The following is a 27,012-nucleotide window of genomic DNA, read 5'->3' as shown; positions in this document are numbered from 1 at the left end:
TGTGACAATGGAATTGTTTTGTGTAATGATCAATATTCACCAAGCAACTCATCTGTTGTTCTCAAGCATCGTACCCTCGCCACCACCTCCATAATCCAGATCTTCTGCTTCAAAGTTGGTGTCACAATTTGTAACAACCCGTCCCGTGGACCCCGCTAGCCTCACTGCTACCCCACTAGCCTCACTGCTAGCCGCCCAAACGGACCCCAAGCTGGCCCTGCAGGGCATCGATCCTAACCCATCACTGTGGATATCCCAATCAACCAGTAGGTTATTGGTGCGCCAGGCGTTCCTCGAACTCTGGTCCCCACCCTTTAACAACCTTCCCACAGGACAAGCTGTCACCAATTGATCTGCAGGTCAATTGGTGACAGCTTGTCTTGTGGGAAGGTTGTTAAAGGGTGAGGACCAGAGTTCGAGGAACGCCTGGCGCACCAATAACCTACTGGTGGATGTGGATTTCCACAGTGATGGGTTAGGATCGATGCCCTGCAGGGCCAGCTTGGAGTCCGTTGGGGCGGCTAGCGGTGGGCTAGTGGGGTCCACGGATGGTCCGTTGGGGCAGCTAGCGGTGGGCTAGTGGGGTCCACGGGACGGGTTGTCACATGGTCAATTGGTGACAACTTGTCTGTGGGAAGGTTGTTAAAGGGTGGGGACCAGGGTTCGAGGAACGCCTGGCGCACCAATAACCTACTGGTGGATGTGTATTTCCACAGTGATGGGTTAGGATCGATACCCTGCGGGGCCAGCTTGGGGTCCGTTTGGGCGGTTAGCAGCGAGGCTAGCGGGCTAGCAGTGAGGCTAGTGGAGTCCACGGGACGGGTTGTTACACAATTATTCAGAGAGATCTAAATCTTCAACTTTGTGTCTTAAAGCTATCCTCTCAATCGACTACAACACCATAGTCCCTCGAATCCTTGCTATCGCACTACCTTGGGTAGTTCAGCTTGCTCCAGTGAGAAATATAGCATTGATTCTTTCGTCAACGTCACACCGTCTTTCGACCGTGACCAATCTGTCATCCTGTGAATCTTTCGAGTATGATCCTTTGATTCATCATGATCTCACATGTTTCAATGTGCTTACAAGCCCTTGCTTCAGAGCTCTCATGATTCTAAAATCAATGAATGGTATCTACCTTTTTATGGCATCGGGGAGTGTCTTTTGTTGTAATGGTCTGAACCTTGGGGTCTTGAACCCTTTTCTTTGTACTTGTTTCTTATTTGAATGAATGAAAAGCAAGCTACAGTGTTTCAAGAAAAAAAACAACAGTTTGAATCCGTCTTGGGAACTGTCACAAAGTCACTTTGTTGGAGTCTTACATTTATTAAGTAATAAATTTAATTTTAAAATAACTTTTATTTTGAGTTATATATATAATTTTGACGCGTTTTGGATATTTTAAATATAACTTTTTTTTACCAAAATAAAGGATTTCAAACCAAAATCATATATATAATAGCAGAGTTTTCTTTCATTCTAAGCTATCCACGTCAGCAGCAAAAATTTACAAATTCGTTGGGCTTTATATAAGCCCATTAAATCAATTGATATCAGCCCATTAAATCAAAAAGCTGGACAAAACGTTGTTGTCATCTTCCCGATCATCTCTGTGGGGATTAACGATTCTGCTTTTCTGGATTTTTCTTCGTCAAAGTCCCATGGCTTGGTAAGTTGTTTTCCTTTCTATCTGGCTTTGGCTTTGAATTTTGGCTTCATGTTGATGTTTTTAGTTGAGATTCCTCCTGATTGCAGTTTTGAAGTTGAAAACAAAAGTTTTTCCCCCTTTCCGATTTCTCCCGATTGCAATTTTAAAGTACGAAACAAAAGTACAAACCATTTGTTATTCAAATCAACCAGATCGTTTATTTAAAACAAAGAATCAAATATTCAACTAATCACGTTTTCTCTTTTTCCAAATCAAAGAAGGTTAACAAGAAGATCATGGAGAGAAGAAAGGTAGACAGATCAAAGAAGGGACCGAGAAAGCTTACTATTTTGTTAACAAAAAAATTTCAGTTTTAACAATTTTCCTCATTAAACCGTTAAATCTTATTCAACAATCTATTTTCCAATAATTGATCCTCACACAACAAAACAACCACTCATGATAATCCCCACAAGTTTAATCAATTTTCAAAACAACAAACAAATTATTCAAATACTTACAAATTCCCCATTGTTGCGACAAACAATTTACCAATAACAAACAAACACTCCAAAATCTTTACTTCCTTTCTGCATCCCAAAAATCTCGCAAGCTTTATCAACACAAAAATAACAAATTTCGCAATCAAAGAAATAGAAAACTCACTTAGTCAACGCCCACACCACGAATCGATTTGGATTTCGTCAACTGTCTCCCCAAAACTAATCATGAATCCTCGACAATCAAATCCATAAACAAATACATCAAAAATTGCAACCCAAATAAAGAGAAAGCTGAAGATGGAAACGGAGGAAGAATGGATAAAGAAGAAAGAAAGAATAAGGAAACGGAGCTGCGAGGTTCACCTATAAGGTTTTGTCGTCGGTGTGCTTCCAGCTCATCGACACGTCAGAGGAAACTCTTCTATTAGTTGCTCACAAAAATCGCAATTTATTTATTTTTCCTCTTTTTCTTTTGCTAATAAGCCTAATTCTCATAAGGCCCAATAGTCATTTTAATAACAAAAGTGGACAAAATTTTATAAACAAAATAAAAATGGATTAAATTTTACACATCAACTGGGCCGGCTCAAAAAATTAAAAACCCAACTAAAGTTAATAAATAAAAGCTTTTCGTTCTATAATTTTAAAATCTTAAAAGTTGGACCTTGAGCTACTAATAATTTCAGACAAAATAATGGAATCAAGCACGGCTAGCACACACTCTAAGCCAAACCTCCAAACCAAATACATATAGTCAAAAACATTTAAAAAAAAAAAACTCCGTTACAAGATAAATTAGCATTGGTCCAGGCTAAGCATATATGCTAAGGATGCAAAAACACTAGGTCCAAAACCAAAAAAAAAAAAAACAGGTTTTTAAAAATTATTTCATAAAACAGTATATATATAAGTTTTTTTATTAAAGATATATCACTGAATCAACATAACTTTAAACCAAGCATCATTAGCATACAACCCCGCGCAACGCGTGGGTTCTCATCCCTAGTATTGACAATGAGACATTGAGACATCTAGATTTCATATAATACATGAATCCCATTACGATTTTACATAACAGTTTTAGCAACTATACAAAAATTATTGGTTGCACAAAAAAATATAAAAAAACGGAAACAAGAAACTACAGTTGCATACATTACGCTCTATTAATGAATACTGATATGCTCAAATTAATCTCTAGAGCTACTCTCTCAAATTAAGAGATCACTGCAGTACTTAGGGGTCGAATTCCACAAGGACTCAAGACTACACAATAAATTATAGAGTTTTATAATTATGCTAAACAGATTAAATTGAATTAAAAATAGCAATGCAAAATATTAAATAAAGCTTGTTGTAAATTCAGAAGATCAAAAAGCTAGGCCTAGGGAATTTCTCAGGAAATTATGAAATATTAAATCAATCAATAAATTAGGATTCAAACAATTAAGAACAGATCTAGAACTCTAAACACTTTTGTAAATTAAATCAGTTCACACTGCAAATAATATCTAAATTTAACCAGAAAATCCAAATCTCTTTGTAAAATTCTAGGTAATAAATCAGCAATAAAAACAGGTTTAGATTGTTCACAAAATTATTAAATCAAATCTCTTTGCAATAAATAATTTTGCTCATCAAAAGGTTTTTGTCAGGAAAATCAATTATATTCTCATATCAATTTATTTTCCTAAAGTTTAATTCTAGGTGATCAATCAAGAATTAATATGAAGAACAGCCTAAGATGAAGATCTAGAAAGATAATGAATCCTAAATAAACAGATCTAATAATTCATAAAATCCCTGTGAAAAACCCTAAACCTAACAAACAAATTACTCAGACATAATCAATGAAGAACAAGACATAGTTCTGAATAATATGCAATTGAAATTAAAAGAGTAAGGAAGGAGTTTAAGAATTCTTCTCTCAAAGCAGTTCAGATATCTCTCCCAAAAGCTCTCAAAATCTCACAGGGTTGCAGAAAAATAAAACTTGATAGAATGAAACTTGAGGGTTTGGAAAACCTAAAAACACTATTTATATGTCCTAAAACACGTCAGGGACTTGTTTTGCAATTATGGAAAACTTCGGGGCAGATTTGTAAAACTTCCAAATTTGGCTCTTTTCTCATTGGCAACAAGGGTGTCGATCGATGCCCTCTAGTGTCGATCGATGCCCTCTCTCATATCCGACTCCAAGCTGATTTCCTCAAGATTATTGCTCCAAAATGATCCAAACTGCTCCACTTTGCTCCATCCATGCTAAAAACCTGTAAAGACTCAAAAACAATCTAGAAACAAATGAAAAGACACTAAAAGACTCATTATATCATGGTTAAAAACCACAAAAACCATGATATATCAACTCCTCCAGACTTAGCCTTTGCTTGCCCTCAAGCAAAACATAAACTTAGACCTGGGAAAGAAGTTTGAAAACAGGGAACTCACTCAATTGCATGATGATTCTTATTTGCACTCTTCATTTACCTGACTCAAGAACTTACTTCTTATACTTAACCATGATAATCATCAACATTCCTTACATAAATCCCACAATCCTCTGGAATCTCTGAAATCTCCATTTTCATCTCATTAGTCAATATTAAAGCATAAATAAGGTGAATTCTTACCTTGGATGTATTGATCAGTGGCATGTGGACTCTTTTCAGGCCAAGACATTCTTCTTACATCTCCTTTCCTCTCCCTTTTCTCACTTCCATTATTTTTTTCTTCTTTTTTTTTTTCTTCTAAATCAAAGGTGTAAGCGAATACCGGGGTCATCGGTAATTTACCTACCCCTCGCTTCCAAGCTTTGTGTGATCATTTGACTCAAGAGTAGAATAATGAGGTCACAGGTAATTTACCTACCTCTCTAAACTGATCAAAATCATTTCATCTTTTATTCCTTTTTTTTAAGCACTGAAGGGAAGAGAGAGGGGGGACATACTTTGAAAAATTGCACTGTCTTGTATGGCCTGAAGAAGAAGTCTAGTCCACTGATTTCCAACCCCAAAGTAAGAGATTAAGTCCGGTTAAAATCCTGATAAAAGTTGAGACAACGTTAGATCAATCAGATATCCATTGAATAAGGGCTTTCAGGATTGTTGATAAGGCTCATAGTCTTTCTAAGCTATAGTTATGAGATCAAGCATAAACAAGTAATCTTTAGAGTGTTAACCAAATAAGAGAAATCATTAGTCAAGATCATAATTCCCAAAGACAAAAAGAAAAATTTTGAAAAATTTGACTCAAACTTTATGGTTTTGACTGACACAACTGAAACTCAAAAACAGAAAACATAGTTAGTAACTAACCTCCCCTAGACTTAAACAACACTGTCCCCAGTGTTATCAAGTAAGAGGAAAGAAAAAATAAAAATAAAATAAACAAAAATCAAAATCAAAAGAAAAAGAAAAACCTACTAGTGGGTTGCCTCCCACTAAGCGCTTGTTTTCAGTCATAATCTTGACTGTGGTGGAGTTCAAGCATCCGTAGGAGCAGAACATGGCATTGAAGTCCTCTTTATCCAAGGTGGTGTATAAGCTTTAGGTGCATGAGGCTTGCCAAGGATGTTAGGAACAGGACCAGGGCGGGACTTAGGTATGGGAGGGTATCTTTTCTGTCCTGCAAAATCATCAACAGAAGAAACAAGCGCTCCACGATAATCTCGTGGTTTGGTTAACTGCAAAACAGTTTTTATCTCTTTGAAATTCTTGTTGATGATAGGAGGAGGATTAGGTGCAGAAGAGGTGTACCTTTGCCTTACCTGAGGGCTCTGGAGTGTGGATTGATGACTCTTCTGTTTGGGAATAGGTTTCTGACTTGGAGCATCAGTTTTGGACAAGCTTTGTCGCGGTCGTGGAGGGGTGTCGATCGATACTCTCTTGGTGGCATCGATCGACACTGAGCCTGATGCTCGTGTTGCAGAAACTTTTTCAACAGAAAAAGTCTGTCCATCAATAGTAGGAGCCCTTCTCAGCTTATCCATCTCAAAATTCAAACTCAAACCATCCACATTCAGTGCTATGTGTCCCTTCTGCACATCAATGATGGCACCAGCTGTAGCCAAGAAAGATCTTCCTAAGATGAGAGGATCTTTAGGCTCTTGATCATACTTCAGCACCACAAAGTCAGAAGGAATCATGAAGTTGCCAACCTTAACTGGAATATCCTCTAAAACACCTTCAGGAGTTCTTCGGGAGCGATCAGCTAGGATTAGAGAAATCTGAGTTGGCTTGAATTCTGTCATCCCAAGTCTCACAGCAACAGAATGTGGCATCAAGTTGATGCTAGAGCCAAGGTCACAAAGTGAGTGAGAAAACATTCCTGCTGAGATTGAGCAATCAAGTACAAAGCTTCCAGGATCTGGTAACTTCTTAGCAGTCCTACATTGAATGATTGCACTCACTTCCTTAGAGACAACTACCTCCTGCTTTCTCTCCTTCTTCCTCTGAACAGGCTGGTTCAACAGAATTGCACTAACATCCTTAGTTAGCAATGCTCCTTCTTCAGGGCTCAAACCATTGGATACCATTCTCTTGACATAGCGCTTAAGTGGTGGTGAAAGCTTCACTGCATCAATTAAAGGCATCTCAATCATCACCTTATCCATCATAGTCTTGCATCTAGCTTCCTCAAGCTCCTGTTTAGACCTTCTTGGCTTGGGAAAAGGAACCTTAGGCTTGTAGACCTTTTCAACAACAGCTGGAACCTAAGATTTTATGTTTTCCGCATCTGACTGAGATGGGTGTCGACCGACACCCAGGTGGTGTCGACCGACACCCAGGTGGTGTCGATCGACACCATCATCTGGATCCGACAGATTTGTCGATTTCTCTTCTTTTTCTGCAGAAGCAATTTCACCATCATCTTCATCTCTCACTGATATGGCATTGCAAGCATGTCTGGGGTTTGACTCAGTTCTTGCTGGAAGATAATTCTCTTGCCTTTTGACAGACCCAGCAGTCTGTGCAACTTGAACCTCCAGCTTCTTAACATGAACATTCAATGCTTCTATCTTCCCATTCAGTTCAGTGTATACATTGTCAATCTTTCCATTGAATGTCACTGTCAAATTCTCTTGACCTTGTAGAAGCTGCTCAAGCATGGCCTCCATTCTACTCTCAGAAGAAGTCTTAGGAGGTGGAGACTGATAAGATGAATTCCCATAGGTTCTTGTATAGTCATTGTTCTGTTGCTGCTTCTGGTCACCATTGTAAGGTCTGTTTCCTTGCTGATTACCGAATCTCTGTCCCTGATACCTAGCTCCATACACATAGTTGACATTCTCCTCTGAATTCTCTGGCTCTGGCTCAAACGTCTCAACTTCAGCAGCAAATTGGACTGACTTCTTTCCCACAAGAAGATTATGCACTGAATCAAGCTTAGCACTAACAGAAGCTAGCTGATTTGCATCAAACTCTCCATGCAGTCTCTTTCTTTCAGCATCAGCTCTTTTAGTGCTATTGCTAGAAGCCAAATTCTCAATCAAAACTTCTGCATCTTCTGGAAATCTTGTCTTGAAGTTCCCATGACTTGCAGCATCTAAAGCTAACTGATACTTCCAGTCACACCCTCTAAAGAAGATACTCAACAGTTGTACCTTTGAAAAACCATGGTGTGGACAATCCCTCTGATAAGCTTTGAATCTCACCCAAGCTGCCTTGAAAGCTTCATCTGGTCTTTGCTTGAAAGTGGATAGCTTGACTCTCAGCTCATCTGACATTGCATCATCATAGAAATGGTTGAGGAAAGCCACTTTGACTTGTTGCCAAGATGTCAAAGATCCAGCTGGCAACTGCTTCAACCACTGAGATGCCTCTCCTGCAAGTGAGTATGGGAAGAGCTTGCAGAATATGAAGTCCTCAGTCACTCCATTAGCCTTGATACTAGTCACAAGATCCTCAAAATGCTCAATATGGTCCAGAGGCTTCTCATGGGGCAGAGCAGAGAAAGGTCTCTGTCCAATCAGTTGAAAGTAAGCAGGCTTCAGCTCAAAGTCATTCCTCTGGAATGGTGGAGGAACAATTGCAGACCGGTTCTCATACATAAGATCAGCCCGGTTGTAGTCAGCAATGGTCCTGATCAAGTCCCGGTTGTTCTCCTGTCTTCGAACCGGGTTCTGTACGTGGTTGGCAGCTCCACGTCCGTCTGCAAGAAGGGGGTGTCGATCGATACCCTCTTGTTGGTGTCGATCGACACCGTCGACACCATCAGCTGGTTCGTCGACAACATCAATTTCAGCAATCACATTGCCCTCAACATCAATCTTTTGGCCCTGCTCATTGCGCAAGTGGCCCTCTTGATCCCTCAAAGCACCATCCTCATATCGCATCAGAATGATAGTATTAGCCATCTTTAGAGATTTGGCTGCCTTTCTGGTCTCACGCTCAAGTTTTCCTAAATTCACAGTAGGACCAGACTTGTTGCTCCTTGTGTGAGGTCTAGGAGGCATGCATCTGAAACACCAAAGAGAAGAAAAACAAAAACGTGTAAGTAGAAAATAAAAAGAAAAATTTAGACAAAATCTAAAACTCAAATCTAGTGGTAGATCAAAAGAGTCACCGGCAACGGCGCCAAAATTTGATATGCTCAAATTAATCCCTAGAGCTACTCTCTCAAATTAAGAGATCACTGCAGTACTTAGGGGTCGAATTCCACAAGGACTCAAGACTATACAATAAATTATAGAGTTTTATAATTATGCTAAACAGATTAAATTGAATTAAAAATAGCAATGCAAAATATTAAATAAAGCTTGTTGTAAATTCAGAAGATCAAAAAGCTAGGCCTAGGGAATTTCTCAGGAAATTATGAAATATTAAATCAATCAATAAATTAGGATTCAAACAATTAAGAACAGATCTAGAACTCTAAACACTTTTGTAAATTAAATCAGTTCTCACTGCAAATAATATCTAAATTTAAAACCAGAAAATCCAAATCTCTTTGTAAAATTCTAGGTAATAAATCAGCAATAAAAACAGGTTTAGATTGTTCACAAAATTGTTAAATCAAATCTCTTTGCAAGAAATAATTTTGCTCATCAAAAGGTTTTTGTCAGGAAAATCAATTATATTCTCCTATCAATTTATTTTCCTAAAGTATTAATTCTAGGTGATCAATCAAGAATTAATATGAAGAACAACCTAAGATGAAGATCTAGAAAGATAATGAATCCTAAATAAACAGATCTAATAATTCATAAAATCCCTGTGAAAAACCCTAAACCTAACAAACAAATTACTCAGACATAATCAATGAAGAACAAGACATAATTCTGAATAATATGCAATTGAAATTAAAGGAGTAAGGAAGGAGTTTAAGAATTCTTCTCTCAAAGCAGTTCAGATCTCTCTCCCAAAAGCTCTCAAAATCTCACAGGGTTGCAGAAAAATAAACTTGATAGAATGAAACTTGAGGGTTTGGAAAACCTAAAAACACTATTTATATGTCCTAAACCACGTCAGGGACTTGTTTTGCAATTATGGAAAACTTCGGGGCAGATTTGTAAAACTTCCAAATTTGGCTCTTTTCTCGTTGGCAACAAGGGTGTCGATCGATGCTCTCTAGTGTCGATCGATGCCCTCTCTCATATTCGACTCCAAGCTGATTTCCTCCAGATTATTGCTCCAAAATGATCCAAACTGCTCCACTTTGCTCCATCCATGCTAAAAACCTGTAAAGACTCAAAAACAATCTAGAAACAAATGAAAAGACACTAAAAGACTCCTTGTATCATGGTTAAAAACCACAAAAACCATGATATATCAACTACATTTCATATGTGATCTATATGATTTCTTCTTCTTGACTAAAAAAGAACAATTGAGTTGACTTAAATATATATATTGTTTAAAAGACAAAAGTGTGTATACTTTCTATAATTCTTAATACTAAAATTTAATAAAATATACAAAGATAGATGATAGATGTACACATTTGACTAACGAAAAAAAAAAGATGTAAACGTGAAAAGTGGTATTACAGTGCTTAGATGGTCCGAATGGTAACCGCGGTTTTGGTTGTGCAGGAAAAGCGGTATTACAGTGCGGTACAGTTCAACTGTGGTACGTGCGGGAGAAATATATTTGCGGGACAAGTGCGGTTTGTACAAAATAAGCGGTACAGAATAATGTTTGATTGGTGAAAACAAAATTGCGGTTTTAGAATAAGCGGTACAAAATAATAAATAATTAATATAATTGTAAATTATTAATTGTTTTGTGTTAATGAATTACTGGTACAAAGTAATTTTTGATTGTGAAAAGAATAATTGCGGTTCATGAAAATTTTATATATATATATATATATATATATATATATATATTGTTATTATAATAATTGTATGAGTAAATTAGTAAAAATATAAATAATTAATATACTTGTAAACTTCTATATGTTTTGTTTTTATTAAAAAAATATTTAGAACCTTAAATACCCAGATTTCTTTAAATTTAAATTTAAATTTAAATTCATATGTAAATATTTTTTAAACCAACCTAAAAATATTATTATAAGTTATTAACATTTTTTGTTATTGATTTTGTTATTAGAGAAATAAAAAAAGAATAATGTTTTTTTGTATATCTGTTTTGACCAACAAAAAGAAGAAGAAATATACATGTATAAAAAAACTATTAAAAATATACAGTATTGTAGTACTGTTGCGGTTTTTATTCAAATACGCTGGATAAAACTGGTGGTTCATTACAAAAGTGGTTCAAGACAAAAATTGTGGGACAAAACCGTAAATCACTTAAATTTTTGTTATTTTTGAAAAATGCAAATCAATAGTGTGTTTGTATGAATGGTGACTTTATGTGGTTTTGACAAAAACACATTAGAATACCGGTTATATAATGTCACCAATCACAACCTTAGGGTACGAATGGTAACCGCGGTTTTGATTGTGCGGGGAAAGCGGTATTACAGTGCGGTACGGTTCAGCTGCGGTACATGTGGGAAAAATATATTTGCGGGACAAGTGCGGTTTGTATAAAAGAAGCGGTACAAAATAATGTTTGATTGGGAAAAATAATCTGCGGTGCTGATTTTTTTTATTAGTTTGTATAATTATGTAATTTAATTTGTTTTGTATTAATAAAGAAATATCTATATATATATATAAATTTTATAATTTAGTAAGTATAATAGTACACCATAATATCACATATTTTAATGTTTAGCTAATACTAATAAAAAATAAAATACAATATTATTTTAATATTATTTGAGAGGAGATAGAAGAAATATAGGCTAGATAAAAATATATTTGTGGAAAAAATAATAACACAACAATAATATATTTTAGTTATAAAAAAAAATGGATAAACTGTTGCGTATTTAGTCGGACCGCTGGTTAATAACAGTTTCATTCTTAAAACGCGGTCCAAAGCATTATTCTCAGTTCAAAACCACAGTCGGTCACTTTTTGCTTTCCCTATAAAACCCCAAATTTATTAAACAAACTTGTTGATTAGTGTCTTAAGTTAAGTGCGTTTTTCTAAAAAAATATGAAAGGTTTCCAATCACAGCCTTAGGGTCCGAATGGTGACAGCGTAATTGACTGTGCGGGACAAGCGGTTTTACAGTGCGATACGGTTCAACTGCGATATGTGCGGGAGAAAAATATTTGTGGGACAAGTGCGGTTTATGCAGAATAAGCGGTACGAAATAATGTTTGATTGGTGAAAATTTTATTTGCGGTATACAATAAATGTGTGAATGGTAAAATAAAAATGATGGTGCAAATTACATAATATATATATGATAGAAAATAAATATATTAATAATTAGTATAATTGTAAATTATTATATATTTTATGTTCAAAAAAAATTTCAAAAAATTTATGAATCTTAAATACCCAAATTAATCTAAAGTAAAAAGTTTAATATTCACCAAAAAAAAATTAAAAAGTTTAGTTATATATATATATATATATATCAAGTAAACGGTACAAGTACTCAATCACAAAAAAGAATACAACAGATAGAAAATATTAAATTGTTTAAGAAATATAATAGGAGTCCTAGAGAGATGGTAAATAGTATTTGTTCTTCTGTATTTGCATGTACTTGACAAAGTAACGTAGGAGTAGGACATATATAAATATTTTTTTTAAAACAAATACTTTGATTGGTGCGGTTTTTAAAATAACGCTGCTTTGTGACCTCTATGCATTTTTGAAAGCGGTCCAGTGTTTTACCCACTGGACAAATCCGCAGATAGAATTTTTTTTTTTTTTTCCAAAACCGCAAATTTTACTTTTTGTTGTGATTGGTGAATGTGGTACGGTTTTGACAAATCAAAACTGAAAAACGCTTTTTATGTGTCTCCATTCACTACCTTAGTCTATTTGTTTTTCTCGGTTCCACAACATTAATTTGTAGATGAAGTATTTATTTTGTCGAATATACATTTTTAAAAAGGGAACTCAATCATTTAGATTTAAACAGTGAAGTTCATTTCCAATAGTCATATTATTTATATTACAATTTAGAAACTTACAGTGTAGAAAAGAGTTCGAAACTCATTATTAATTTGGACACACATGGAGTATAAACAAAATATTAGAGTTTTTTTTTTTTTTCTTTTTTTGATAAAAAGAAGAGTAGATTGTGGGGAAAGAGTTATTAGAAACATTTCTTATTTTGGACACATAAACAAAAGAGAGGTAGAGGTCTCGCATCGCATGGCTTCAGCGATCCACTGATGATAAAATGTCTCGGAGTAGTTTCAAGAGATCTCCGAATTGAGCCTTCCATGATCGAATGAAATTGTTAACAAAATACACAGAAGTAAAAAGCGAAAGAGGATAGGGAGGTTGTTTTTTGGGCTCACCATAAACCCTAGGTAAATGGAGTCCGTTTAGAGAAGGCCATGATCTCGACTTGAACTTGAAGCAAGTCGTTCACAACAAAACCTTTGGATATACACTCACCTTGCTTCGCCACATTGCCGGATGTGATTTGGTTTAGAACTCGTAGCGTGCCTTTAACGTAATTGATTTCATTATTCACACTCAACAGGTAGAGTGACAAATATCTATCCTTTCCAACACCATAACCATTTGGATACACTTTCAAAACCCTAATAATCATTAAACCCATCATATAACAAACAGTTAGCTATATATCAGAGAGTGTGTGTAAAGAGAGAGAGAGAGAGAGAGAGAGAGAGAGAGAGAGTCACCAGTTTCTGTCTCCAGAAGAAAACGTATTAGATGTGTAAGAGTGATGATAGAGGGTAGAGAAATTGGTGATGTTCCAAGTGAAAACGGGGTTGGTGACGTTTTCGTCATAAGAGAAAAGTTCCCTCTGATAGCGGTGATCAACTAAGATATCTATTCCAATCTCACATTTCCCTCCGTCGTAAATATATATCGACGCTCCCTTTTTGAAACAATCCGTACTCAGGACATATGGCATTCCCCACTCCGAATTTACTTTATCAAACCTTACTGGCTCACTTTCTATAACCAAACAAAATAAAATAATAAAAACTATTTGAGAAACTTTCCAATAAGAGCCTTAAATCGATCAATTCCTCATAAACCAAAGAGAATAGACTTTAATTGAATGTGGTCTTGACCAATAGAGTTGAGAACAACATAGTAACGGCCACTAGCTAGATTTGCATCACTAGGTTATATTTTGGGGAAAAAGCAATTTTGTCTTACGTACCAATTGATGTATTGATCCTCCTAAATTAAGTACCTACGCACCTTGGTGTGTAGAGTACAAACGATTGAAACCGTCATAGACAAAGAACTTGATCTCCGCATACAAATCTTGTGGGTTGGTGACGAAAATTGAGGTATCGATTTTTGTATAAACCGAAACCCAAAATCCTGGCAGTCCTACTACCTTCGTGTTTCCGTTTGGGTAGATTTTGACCGTCCTTTTAATTTTATTTAAACAAAAACAAAAGAATAGGGATACAATTATAGACATATGATATAATATAAGCTACCAAAATTTGAATTGTAATGATTTTGACGTGAATGACGTATTGACGTACCAAGTATATCCACCCGAAGTGAAAGGAAGGGACTCGTAATATCCATCCTTGACCAGCTCCACCATTTTCGCATAAGAGTCGAACGTGATGCTGTAAGTTGTTGGATGACGTACTCTATTATATGGTACAAAACGTTCCTCGAGCTTCTCGTGTTTTTGCAACCCTTTAAAAGTTATTTTTATTTGTCGTTATTAAGATTTTCCCGTGGTTATAAAGTTTGGCAGATCTTACAACTTCATTTACGAAATACGTTAAACATATAATACATCTAGTAGTTACCCCGTGCTACGCATAGATTTTTAATAGGAAAAATGTTTCGCAGCTACGTGAAGTAAGCTCCAACACATGCTCACACATACAGACAAATTATATGTCCTCTTAGCTACGTAAACTATCGATATTACATAAGGACATGGGTAAACTTATAGAGGTTATGTGTAGAACACCATAACCATTGCTTCCGGTACCGTTCCGGTGTACGGTACGGCGGAATCCGGTAAGCGGCGATTCTTCCGTTATGACCCAATTAAAAATTTTGACCCGGTTATTTTTTTTATTAAATCGGACCCAATTTATTTAGATCAAACCGATTCAATTAAAAATCTAACAAACCCGATACCTGATTCTTCATTTCCATTCACGATTTAACCTAAAAAAAAAAAAAATTAACCCTTTACCTCAAGGGTTCTTCGGAGTACATCGTCTTCATCATCAAGGTCGATTTCAGGATAGAGATGGATTTAAGCACGGGTTCATCTAGTATGAGTAGATCTTCTGGAATTGTGAAGAAGTGTGATTGTGGATTGCCAGCAAAGATCTTCACATCAAAGACTGAAAAAAATCCTGGCAGAAGGTTTTTCGGATGTCAATTGTACAAGGTATGTGTGTGTTTTATGGCGATTGATTAGAAATTGGCAAGTTTTTAGTGTTTTGCAATCTCTGTAGGATGGTGGAACTGACCACTGCAAATACTTTAAGTGGGTCGATCAAGAAGAGGTGAAAGAGTGGCCGCGAAACGCTTTAATTCAAGCTGTAGCTGAAAATCGTGAAAAGGAAAGAGTGATAGAGCAACTCCAGATAACAATTGTGGAACTTCGTAGTGATCTAGAGAAGCATTTAGAAGATTCGGGAAAGGTCATCTATAGGCAACGTTTGATCATCACATTGTTAGCTGGATTGCTTGTATGTGTCGTTGGAGCCTATATATTTGGCTGATGTGAAATTAACATGTGTGTTTGGTTAGAGTAATTGTCAGAATTTGGGTATATTGACTATCTCTATGTTTGTAAGCTTTGTAAGATTGTAAGACCTTGTTGGTATGGTTCCAACTTTGATGTGGAATCAAAGTTTTTCTTAGTCATTCCTGCTTCAACCAAATACATAGTTAAAAGAAACATCATTCAAATACAGCCCAATGCATACTGTCACAGAAACATGAACCAAATACAAAAGACATAGCCACATCGAAATAGTATTTTCACAAAAAGCATCGACCATAATACATAACCGAATACTCTATCCTTTGTCACAAACCTTCAAAAAGGGACAAAACAACAAGTGACACAGGATAGAGTTTTAACCGCATTGTTTTCATCAGCAAAACACAGCAATGGCGTTGAGATCCTTATGGTGCAGTCGAAGTAACATCTTGAACTTCTTGACCCATTAGTGCAGCTTCCTCTTGAGCGATCATTGCAAGTTCCATTTCTGCTTCATCTTGAGCTTGAAGTTGAGCTGCATTTCGAGCTTCTTCATTAAGCTTCCTTCTCTCTGCCCGGCTCTCGTCAGACTACCAAGAAAGTCAAAAAAAGAGTTAAAACCTAAATGAAACATATATGATACAGCCATGTAAAGACCGGACTGATTGGAAATACCTCTTTAGGACATTTTCTTGAATTATGTCCAGCCCCACCACATAAACCACAATGAGCTATTCTTCCTTTTCTACCAACTTTGAACTTCTTCTTATTTTTAGTTGGTGATTCATGCAAACCTTTGATCCTTGCTTTTCCCTTAGGTCTTCCTGGAGGGCGCTTGTAAGGCGGTCCATAAATTTTTCTCCCTCCTCTCTCCTCCCAAAATTTAGTTCCATTAACCGGAGCTAAACCTCTACGATAATTATCCTTCCATTTTTCGGTCAAATAATAATCAGAAATGTAGTCCTCAACTTCTTGACAGTTCTCTCTGATTGCACAAACAGCATGGTGGCAAGGAATTCCGGTTAAATCCCACTTTCTACATGCACACTCCCTCTTAGACAATATCACACAAAATCCAGTACCAAACTCCAGAATCTCATATTTTCCTCCTGTACTTGAAAGAGAGTAACAGTTCTGAGCCTCATCACATGACTTCTCCACCTCTTTCCTTGCTTTCTTTGTGTACTTTGCAGTCTCCTTCTCAGCTATCTGAAACCTTTTCGCAATCTTTTGCATCGCATCTCTTCTTACCAGCTCCAGCATCTCCACAAAAGGTTTCTTCCTTGCCTTCTTCAATGTCCTATTGTATGACTCTGCGTGATTGTTGTGTGTATCACCACAGCTAGAACCAACCCTGAAGAAAGCCCTACACCATTTCCGATGATCTTTCTTCAGCAGATCATCACAAGCTCTCGGATCCATCTCCCTGAATGCAGCCAAGTTAGTCCGAAAGTCAGCTTCATTGTAACTGCTAGCTACTCTCCAGAAAAGTGGCTTCAGGGTGTCTGATTTGTGATCCTTTTTAAGATTGGCGTAGATGTGCCTAGCACAAGCTCGGTGTTCTGCCTTTGGTAACTCCAATGCCATACCATGAATTATGCTTGTGTGCATGTCAGAAATCATGGTAATGTTTTCACCATCCCCCAAATCCAAGTCCACCTTAAGCTTGTGAATAAACCACTCCCAGTTGTCATGGTTCTCCCCTGATACTACCGCCCAAGCTATAGGATAGATCTGATTGTTAGGATCCCTTCCAACAGCGGTAAGCAATGTTCCTTGGATATTGTGCTTCAAGAATGTCCCATCCAACCCAATAATTGGTCTACAGTTCTTCTTCCATGACGTCCTCAGCGGCTCGAAACATATGTAAATCTGATAAAATTCATCTAAACCATCATCTCTAGTTCTTGTATTGATCTCCACTGTTGAACCAGGCATTGTCCTATACGTAAAAGGCAATCGTTAATAACCATTCATCTAAACCTTCTATTTAAATTCCACAAAGTATTTACTTACTTGGTTAGTTGGTACTGATAGTCTCGAAGTCTTGAAAATTGGGCATTGCATTCATCTTGCAGCTTGCTAAATGCCCTCCTTCTTGCGGATTGTGACTGTGAAGGTGTAATGATGATGTTGTACCTCCTTTTCATCTCATCTTTGATTTCAGGAGCACTCATCTCAGGATCTCTTCTTATGTCTTCAAGAAACAAGTCAGCAACCACAGGACTCCTTATTATCTCACATCGCCCAACAGGATGACAGGTATGCTCATCATAATACGTTTTAACCATCCATTTCTGTATCGGCTTTTCTATTGAGCAATATATTTGCCATCCGCAGCCTTTTCCCTTACACCTTGCACCAAGTGCAATTCTCTCCCATCTATCAAACACTACATTGCGCCTTGTCTTCAGTACATACCGGATCACATTGTCCTTAAAGTCCTGACCAGTAGCAAAAACTTGCCTCAAGCTGAACACACCATCAGGTAAATTTCTTTTTACCAACCTCTCTGCTTGTTCTTCTTCATCACCAGAAGAGTCATCAGTTGCAGGCTAGACTTCATCTTCATCTGGAATTTGTTCTTCATAACTGTCATGGTTAAAGACTTCTATATCCGCTTCACCAACCTCATCTTCTTCATCAGATTCTGGATTTTCAGACAAACCATCTTCGTCATCATTAGCCTCATCGTCCGTCTCACCTTCAGGTTCGTACTCTGGATCGCCTTCTCCATCACTCAGATTCTCATCAGGAATTTCTTCGTCATTCCCTATTAGCGAATAAGAAACTGGTTTCTCAACATACACGTCCAGCTCTCTCATCCAACGCCCTGCTGATTGCATCTTGTTACTTATTGCTTCACCCTCAAGAGAATGCTTATCTGCTAAATCTTCAAATGGTAGCTTGTACCACATACTCCCAAGCTCGATATTCTTGTCAAGCAACTTCAGGGCTATCACAGTTTTGAAGATATCATCAGGATGCATTTCAAACACATCAACCACTCCATCAATGTAATCACAAACACCATTTGCTTCTTTGAATTGCCCAGAATGATGGCAATTCACTTTCACAAGTTCCTCGTTAACCAATAATCTCGAAAAACCACGATTTGTCCTATGTGAAAAGCGGAAGTCAATTATTCACACTATATATCCCCAACAAAAACCCAGCATAAATCCCCAAGAAAAACCCAGAAAAAATCCCCAAAAAAGTACCAAACTGCAGAAACTCTCATCTCGCGATTTTAGATTCGAAACCCTAATCTCGCGATTTCGGATCAGACACCAGATTAAACTCGAAATCAAGATATCATACCTCATTGTAACGAGATTCGACTTTGATTCACAACCAATTCGAGTGGTTCCTTCTTCTACTCCGAACGAAGAACCCTAGGTAAAGAGTGAATTTTTTTTTTTGGGTTAAATCGTGAAATGGAAATGAAGTATCGGGTTAGGGTGTTTAACATTTTTACACCGAGATTATTTTTTTAATTGGAACGGTTTGGTCTTAATTAATTGGGTCCGGTTTAATAAAAAACAAATCGGGTCAAAAATTGTAATTGGGTCATAACGGACTAAATCACCGGTGATCGGATTCCGCCGCAACTAACACGGGAACGGTACCGGAAGCAATGATTATGGTGTTCTACACATAACCTCTATAAGTTTACCCATGTCCTTATGTAATATTGATACTTTACGTAGCTAAGAGGACATATAATTTGTCTGTATGTGTGAGCATGTGTTGGAGCTTACTTCACGTAGCTGCGAAACATTTTTCCTTTTTAATATTTGTTTTTTTCTTTGTGATTTTGGAGATTTTAAATTTTTATTTGTTTACTGAATAATGAGTATTAGTTAAGACAATATTAGTTAAATAAAAAATTATGTGAGATTTGAAATATGAGGATTAGTAAAATGTGTATCTTTCTATTTATAAAAAAATTATAGTTAAGAGCATATGCAAAATTCATTATTTAATCAGGTAATAAATTCATTAATCTTTATATCAACTTATATCTACAAGGTAAATGTAATTTATATTTCATTGTTATAGAATTCACATAAACTATGTGAGAGTTATAAATATGCAATCATTACATATTAATATATTTTCTTATATATGTAATATTTCTAAATGTTACTTCATCCGTTTCAAAATATAAGATGTTTTAAATAAAAATATTCAGATTAAGAAATTACTATTTTAAAAAAGTTTAACCAACACTAAATAAGACTCCATAATATAAAGTATTAAAATAATCTAAAATTTGCAAAAGAACTTAAAAATATCCTATATTATGAAACAGAGAGAGTATTATTAATCATTCATTGCATTACTATAAATACAATAGAAGTTACAAAAATGAGAGTTAGTACAAAATATGGGATTAATGAGATGGAATAGAAAATTTAATAAAACATGTGTGAGGTTTATAAAAATACATTATTGTGAATTAATAACTAAAATTTGTCTGTTTTTAAAAATATATATTCAAGAGTTATTATAAATATGGATCTATGAAAGGGCATCGTAGCTAGTCAAATTATGAATATAAATATATATATTCACTTATTTCTTTAAACTGAAAATATATACATTTATCTCTTTCTCACAAAAAAATATATTCAATTCTCATTTAATTATTTGGAAATTATATATTAAAATATACTTTAGTTTATTTTAGTTGGACTGAAAATAAAATAAAATAATGTAATATTCAGATCATGTGAGTTATTTAAATTAAACTGTGGAATTAAAACAGTCAATTACTACTCGACATTATCCTATAAAATATACATATATATCCTATAAAATATACATATATATAATATATTAAAATATCATAATCTATACCTTTAAACTATTTAATCATCATATTTTTTGTTAAGAAAAATGTTTATTATGTAAAGTCAATTGAATAAATTTGTTACACAAAAATTTGAAAGAAAAAAAAATGACACTTTTGAAAGAAACCAGCGTCAAATGACAATTTTTTTGGAGTCTGCCAAAAAAAAATTTTACTTTATTATGAAATGATATAATATAGTAATGTTTCTTTTAAACTCTGACTCTAAGAATCTCACACCCAACATCTCTCATTATGACATGTGCCATTTCTTTTACACTTAACCAAATCATTATCTATTTTAATTGTATCTAATTATATTATTATATATTAAAATTCTTTTAAAATGAAATACACAATTATTTATTTTGTTTTATAAAATTTTTTAAATGATTGTATAAATCATCAAAAGATGAACAATAGTATAGATAATTTACATTTTTGTAAAAAAAAACATTCAAGGCTTAGTAAGATAATATTTCTTCTAAAGTTAGGAACTTCCCAAATAAGGATGATCTGAACAACGTTACTATTGTTACCGGTGTTTTACTTTTCGTTGGAGATTGAACGAAGGATATAATAGAAAGTAAGTCCTTTAGTTTTTACCATAATCTGAAAGAGGAAGTGTTTGTGTGGTAATAGGTTGTTTTTAGAAAACCAAACTTTATAGAATGTTTGAGTTGTTGAGGAATGTAACTCCCCGACTACCATCTCATAGTGGGCTCCATGTCTAATTCCAGTCCATGGGCCCACTTTTTTTAATGGGCATCAGGTCCTCTCACTAGGCCTGTGAGCCCATCCATATTCGACGGTAGGTTTGCTATGTCCGGGAGGTTTTAAAGACTTGTTTACCGTCCATACAAATAACCACATAATCCTGTGTTTTGTCCTCACTCGCACAGTTCCGACAATCACTTCCCAGAAAGTCACTCATCCTGAGACTACTCCAGCTCAAGCATGCTTAACTCTAGAGTTTTCTCAGAACCCTTGACCGAAAAGATTAGTGCACTTTGGTGAAATAGGTGGTCAAATCAATTCTTCTAAACCTCTCCGCAAACCGGGATTTCACAATTCACCCCACTAACAGATCGCAACGTCCTCGTTGCGCACCAAGACCGTCACCCCCGATGGTGTGAGCCCACTCGACTCTACACTCGTCTGGGTTCGACTCTGATACCACTTGTAATGCCCCGACCGCCACCTTGGGCCCATGTCCAATCCTATTTCATGGACCCACCTTCCTTAATGGGTATCACGTCCTCTCACTAGGCCCGTGAGCTCATCCATATCCGACGGTCGGTTTGCTATGTCCGGAAGGTTTTAAAGACTTGTTTACTGTCCCTACAAATCACCACATGATCTTTCTCTGTGTTTGTTCTCACTCGCACAGTTCCAACGATCACTTTCCGGAAGGTCACCCATCCTGAGACAACTCCAGCTCAAGCATACCTAACTCTGGAGTTTTCTCAGGACCTTTGACCGAAAGATAAGTGCATTTTGGTGAAATAGGTGGCCAAATCAATTCTTTTAAACCTCTTCGCAAACCGGGATGTCACAAAGGAGAGAAAGGATTGAAATCAAATATTAATGATCATAAGTTTGCAAGTGTTTTAAAATAGAACAATAATTGGGTTCACCCCTAGAGGTGCACATCTTCATTCACCCCCTTATAAAATAATATAAAATAATAAAATAAAATTTGTATACATTATTATAAAATTTAAAACTTAAACCGCTCTTTTATAAACCCAAACCGACTTATAATTTTGTTCTAATTGTAAAATCTAAACCCGAATCACCTCATTTGTAAACCCAAACCGACATATAATTTCGTTCTAATTGTAACATCTAAACTCTAACCACCTGCATTTGTAAACTCAAATCGACATATAATTTCATTTTAATTGTAAAATCTAAACCCTAACCACTTCATTTGTAAACCCAAATCGACATATAATTTTGTTTAAACTATAAAATCTAAACTCCAATCACCCTATTTGTAAACCCCAACCGACACATAATTTTGTTCTAATTTTAAAAATCTAAACTAAGTCAATATTTAACTTTCCTGATTTTACAAGTATACAGAATTTGTTTTCTTATTTTTTTTTACTTTTTAATTTAATCTTGATTTATTTTTTAAATGAAATATTAGATAGAAGATTCTGATTGGTTGGGAGAAGAGAATGGGTGAACCTAAGGGGGGTCTATTCAACTTGATATTTTAAGTGATTTGTGTAAAAGTTACAAATCCTATGTTATTCAATCATGGATTTTAAAAACTCTCCTGAAATCCACTGTTATTAAACTGATGATTTAAAAATCTATTTTAAAATCAACTGTTATTCAAAACAGTTTGTGGATTTGGATTTTAATAAGTTTTAGGGATTCTGGAGGATTTGAGAGGATTTGTTTAGTTAAAAATACAGAAATCCAAATCTCATGGTTTTAGGTGGGATTTGAAAGAATTTTCCTATAAATCATATCAACTTCCCTAAAATCTACAGAAATTCCAAATTTACTAAATCCCATCAAATCCTCCAAAATCATTGTTTCAATACACCCCCCTAAGTATTTTCTTCAAAATAATACGTTAAAAATGAGAAGTAACATTAACAAAAATGAAAATTGAAGAAAGTAGTGAATAGATATAAAGAAATGCATAAAATCATGGTATTATTTCAAACCAAAGCATAATTGAATAGGTTCATAATTTATTCTGAATTTCTTAATATGTAAACTTATACATTTAATGCAATTCAAATATACCATAAACCGTCCGACAAACTCAAGTAATTTTTTTATAAAGTAAGTTCAAAATTTTAATTTTAGATAAAAACGTTTTGTTAAAAAGGAGGGGGATGCTATGTCACCAGGTGGTAATTCACATATACCGTACCTTTGTGTACATCAGTAACATGATCCTCCTGTATTCAAATGGAAAATCAGAAAAAGGAAAGGAAAGACAAGTCAAACACTATTGATCAATATAGTCATAGTGACATTAATTTATTTACTTATTTTATTTTTATTTTTTTCTGAAAACAACTTTTTTTTTTTATTATAATCACAAAATTTGCATACAAATCATTGGCCATTTGAGAACAAACTACTCAAAGACCCATATAGGATGTTGTGTACTTATGTTTATACAGCTTGACCACATATATAGATCGCAGTAATACGAAAAAAAAGTCAACCCTATGAAAAATACTTGGATCATCTTAACATTTACATAGTTAAGTAATTTGATTGAACCTGGTGTGAAGAGTTGTCAGAACTAGATTCGATCTCGGAGCTCATCCCTTTCGTCTCTTCTTCTTCTTTGATTGCACTGTTTTTCATGATTAGAAGGAAAAATAACCACGTTTTAATTCGTCTTTGGATGTACCTCAAAGCTCCTTTTGTTTGTGTCTGATATTTATTAAGCAATAGTTCCAGCTTAAAATAAATTTGATTTGAGTCTTTTTTTTAAAAGAAATAGTTGCAATATAAAAAAATACTTTTGTTTTGAGTCTGATATTTATTAAGCAATAGTTTCAGCTTAATAAAAATACATTTGTTTGAGTCTGATATCTATTTTAAAAAGGACTTTTGTTTGAATCTGATATTTATTAAGCAGTAGTTTCAGTTTTTTTTTTTTAAAGACTTTTGTTTTAGTATCCCCTTTTAATAAAAGGGAAGTACACAACTTAGTTTTTGTAGACTTTATAAAAAATATAAATGGTTACAAATGCATAAAAATAAAAATAGGTTATATATAGGATATACATTAACCCTATACTCTTCATATATAGATAATAAATGATAAATGATAAATGATATCCATAAATCGTGGAGCAAGATTTAGTTATAATATATATGAAGATCCTCCTTTCGTATGTTTGTATCAAATCATAGACTTTATAAAAAAAAATAGAAATGGTTACAAATGCATAAAATAAAAATAGGTTATATATAGGATATACATTGACCCTATACTCTTCATAAGATAACTCTTCATATATAGATAATAAATGATATCCATAAATGATAACCAGGGTCCAAATGATATCCAAATTTTTTACTGAGTAACGGGTCAAAATTTGAATATCTAAATTCATTTCATATATTTCTTTTGTTGAATTGTATAGTTTTATATACTATAATAAACTTTTTAAATAATTTAATTTGGACATGTGCTGGCTGTTTTTAAACTTTTTAAATTAACAAACATAAGTTACATATTTGGTCCTAAAATTAATATGCGCTATACTATAGATTAAGTCATAGAATTAACTATCAAAATACAATATATAATTTTAAACACTAGATAAATCAAATAAAATTAACAAACAAAAATATATAATGTTGTTTAGGGTTTGTTGATCCCTTTCAATTAAATAAAATTTACCAAATAAACAAAAAGAATGAATTTCAACCCGTGCTCTAGCACGGGTCATATTCTAGTAATATTTATTAAGCAATAGTTTTAGTTTTCAAAAGCCTTTTGTTCGTGTCTAATATTTATTCAGCAATACTTTCAGATTAAAAAATACTTTTGTTTGAGTAGTCTCTATGACTTTGGCGTGTTTTGGATTTTTAAAATTTAAAACTTTTTACCAAAAGAAATAAAGCTTTTAAAACAAGAATTTGAGTCAGTCATAGTTTTCATCAGTACTGGTTTTCATATATAATACCAAATTCCCATTGTAATTTTACACAACAGTTTTAACCACCAGTTAGGAAGTTTATTCAATTATGGATTTAATGAATTTTGAAATCAAATCCAATCAAAAACATATTGTGTCGATAAAATTATAAATACTAGTTAAAATTCTATGTTATTGGCTCAGTGATTTCTTCTTGAATTTTAAAATCTACATATTATATTTTAAATAGATTTGAGTGGATTCAAAAATGAATTATAGAAAGATTCAAATCCATGGATGACAAAAGTTATTTCAAAATCTATATGTATTTATTTTAAAATAAATAAGAATTTTCAATACCTTATTTGACAAAGACTTTTGTTTTAAAAATACTTTTTTTAAATAAATAAAAATGACTTTCCTTTTAAAAATAATTTTCTTTTACAAAGACTTTTGTTTGAGTTTTCTCTAGGACTTTGGCCTGTTTCGAATTTTTTTAAAAATATAAATTCATTTATTAAAAAAAATTTTTAAAAAAGATTTGATAATGAGACATCTAGTTTTCATATAATACCAGAATCCCATTACAATGTCACAAAACAGTTTTAACCACTCTATAATAAACAATTATTTATTCAATCATGAATTTACTGGATTTGGAAATCTAAACAAAAAGTATATGTTATTCAATCAATCATTGATTGTAAATTCTTAATAAAAATTTACATATTATGTTTGAAAAGGATTCAAAAGTAAATAGTACAACGATTTAAATTTTGGGTAAAACATGTTATTTTAAAATTTATAAAAAAAATCAAAATCAGTTAGAATTTCCATTGCTATATGGATTTAATCCGTCTTGGAAAATATCACGAAATCCTTTGTTTGTGTCTGATATTTTAAAAACTTTTGTTTTAAAAAGACTTTTGGTCCAGTGTCTCTAGAAATTTTGCATGTTTTGACTTTTTTTAAAAAGAAAGCCTTTTACCAAACATAAAACTTTTAAAACATATTGTGGAAAAAAAAACTTTTAAAACAAAGAATTTTATAGAGACATCTAACTTTTTTATATAATTTAAAAAATCTCATTACAATTTCTTACAACAGTTTTGACCACTATACAAATACACAGTTAGGAGGATTTATTCAATTATGGACTTAATAAATTTTGAAAATTCAAACAAAAATTATATGTTATTATTTAATCATTGATTTTAAAATCGTTATTAAAATCATGTAAATCTATGAATTATAAATACTAGTTAAAATTCTATGTTATTGATTTAACGATTTATTTTGGATTTTGAAATCTACATGGATTGGACTGAATTTGAAAATGAATAATATAAGGATTCAAATATGTGGGTAAACCATGCTATTTAGAAAATTATGTTTTTTTTTCAAAATCAATAGAAATTTCCAAATGCTATGTGGATTTAATCCATCTTGTGAATTATCACAAAGTTCCTCTGCTTTGTGTCTGGTATTTAAAAAAGACTTTTGTTTGAATTGTTTAGGAAAGTGTATTGAAACCATGATTGTGGAGGATTTTATGAGATTAGAAAATTTGGAATTTTGATAGATTTTAGGGAAGTTGATATGATTTATGGTAAACTTCTTTCAAATCCCACCTAAAACCATGAGATTTGGATTTATGTATTTTTAACTAAACAAATTCTCTCAAATCCTCTAGAATCACTAAAATCCAAATTGACAAACTGTTTTGAATCTATTATATTAAAGCAGAAGTAAAAACGTCCCACGTTCACTCTCAGGCACGGATTACCATTTTGCCATTAATGAAAAGTGCCCCTATCGTTGAAATATTTTGCCCCTGGACGTAAATTTCCCTATTTTTTCACATTAAAAATGAAACGACCCGACCTTCTTTTTTTAAATTAATAAATAATAAATAAATTTTATTTAATAAACTACAACTAGTGGTCTCATACCCACTAGCCACCTAACCACAAGCACAATCAACAGCGGAATAACAAATACCAATATCCAATAATAAACTAATATTCCAAACATAACCAATAATCAATAACCAAACAACATGAATCATAGAACCAGCAACCTAGCAATGTTTCTAATGACTCAACTCTAGCAACCTAGCAATGCCAGACAACAACCAATCGAGTCCCTAGAACA

General features: G+C 34.1%; 2 protein-coding genes, 1 long non-coding RNA gene and 1 other non-coding gene across 5 annotated transcripts; 1 reads left to right on the top strand and 3 right to left on the bottom strand.

Annotated features, from left to right (window-relative positions):
• Window positions 1-1,432: 1,432 nt before the first annotated feature.
• On the bottom strand, window positions 1,433-2,455 carry LOC147938384 (uncharacterized). 2 transcript variants are annotated; one of them, XR_015567089.1, is made up of 3 exons: window positions 2,315-2,455; window positions 2,170-2,238; window positions 1,433-1,796 (listed from the first exon to the last, which is right to left on the bottom strand). It is a non-coding gene; the product is annotated as an uncharacterized LOC147938384 (long non-coding RNA). The 2 variants fall into 2 exon arrangements; XR_015567088.1 differs by lacking the exon at window positions 2,170-2,238 and having other exon boundaries at window positions 1,692-1,796.
• Window positions 2,456-7,760: 5,305 nt separating this feature from the next.
• Window positions 7,761-7,867, top strand: LOC147938383 (small nucleolar RNA R71). Its single transcript, XR_015567673.1, has one exon. It is a non-coding gene; the product is annotated as a small nucleolar RNA R71 (small nucleolar RNA).
• Window positions 7,868-12,594: 4,727 nt separating this feature from the next.
• Window positions 12,595-14,351, bottom strand: LOC104711072 (uncharacterized). The gene is made up of 5 exons (XM_019229960.2): window positions 14,174-14,351; window positions 13,878-14,053; window positions 13,346-13,625; window positions 12,995-13,243; window positions 12,595-12,911 (listed from the first exon to the last, which is right to left on the bottom strand). The coding sequence occupies exons 1-4, from the start codon at window positions 14,236-14,238 to the stop codon at window positions 13,003-13,005; spliced, it is 762 nt and encodes a 253-aa protein (XP_019085505.2). The 5' UTR covers window positions 14,239-14,351; the 3' UTR covers window positions 12,595-12,911; window positions 12,995-13,002.
• A 1,285-nt stretch (window positions 14,352-15,636) lies between these two features.
• Window positions 15,637-17,847, bottom strand: LOC147938382 (uncharacterized). The gene is made up of 3 exons (XM_087464208.1): window positions 17,389-17,847; window positions 16,048-17,314; window positions 15,637-15,962 (listed from the first exon to the last, which is right to left on the bottom strand). The coding sequence occupies exons 1-3, from the start codon at window positions 17,661-17,663 to the stop codon at window positions 15,798-15,800; spliced, it is 1,707 nt and encodes a 568-aa protein (XP_087320334.1). The 5' UTR covers window positions 17,664-17,847; the 3' UTR covers window positions 15,637-15,797.
• Between the last annotated feature and the right edge of the window lie 9,165 nt (window positions 17,848-27,012).

This window comes from Camelina sativa, chromosome 9, assembly GCF_030686135.1.
Source record: "Camelina sativa cultivar CO46 ecotype springtype chromosome 9, ASM3068613v1".
Taxonomy (NCBI): Eukaryota; Viridiplantae; Streptophyta; class Magnoliopsida; order Brassicales; family Brassicaceae; genus Camelina; species Camelina sativa.
Note: the sequence above shows the minus strand (reverse complement) of the source record. Positions and strands in the feature narration are given on the sequence as shown.

What these genes read in the sequence shown, in the direction of transcription:
- LOC104711072 (XM_019229960.2), bottom strand. Translation starts at nt 14,238, where the DNA reads ATGGTGGAGCTGGTCAAGGATGGATATTACGAGTCCCTTCCTTTCACT. An exon ending in ACTTCGGGTGGATATACTTG is followed by an intron (nt 14,054 to 14,173) that starts GTACGTCAATAC and finishes TAAAATTAAAAG; the next exon opens with GACGGTCAAAATCTACCCAA. An exon ending in TCTTCTGGAGACAGAAACTG is followed by an intron (nt 13,244 to 13,345) that starts GTGACTCTCTCT and finishes AATGATTATTAG; the next exon opens with GGTTTTGAAAGTGTATCCAA.
- LOC147938382 (XM_087464208.1), bottom strand. Translation starts at nt 17,663, where the DNA reads ATGGTTAAAACGTATTATGATGAGCATACCTGTCATCCTGTTGGGCGA. An exon ending in TATCAGTACCAACTAACCAA is followed by an intron (nt 17,315 to 17,388) that starts GTAAGTAAATAC and finishes TTTTACGTATAG; the next exon opens with GACAATGCCTGGTTCAACAG. An exon ending in CAAGAAAATGTCCTAAAGAG is followed by an intron (nt 15,963 to 16,047) that starts GTATTTCCAATC and finishes CTTTCTTGGTAG; the next exon opens with TCTGACGAGAGCCGGGCAGA.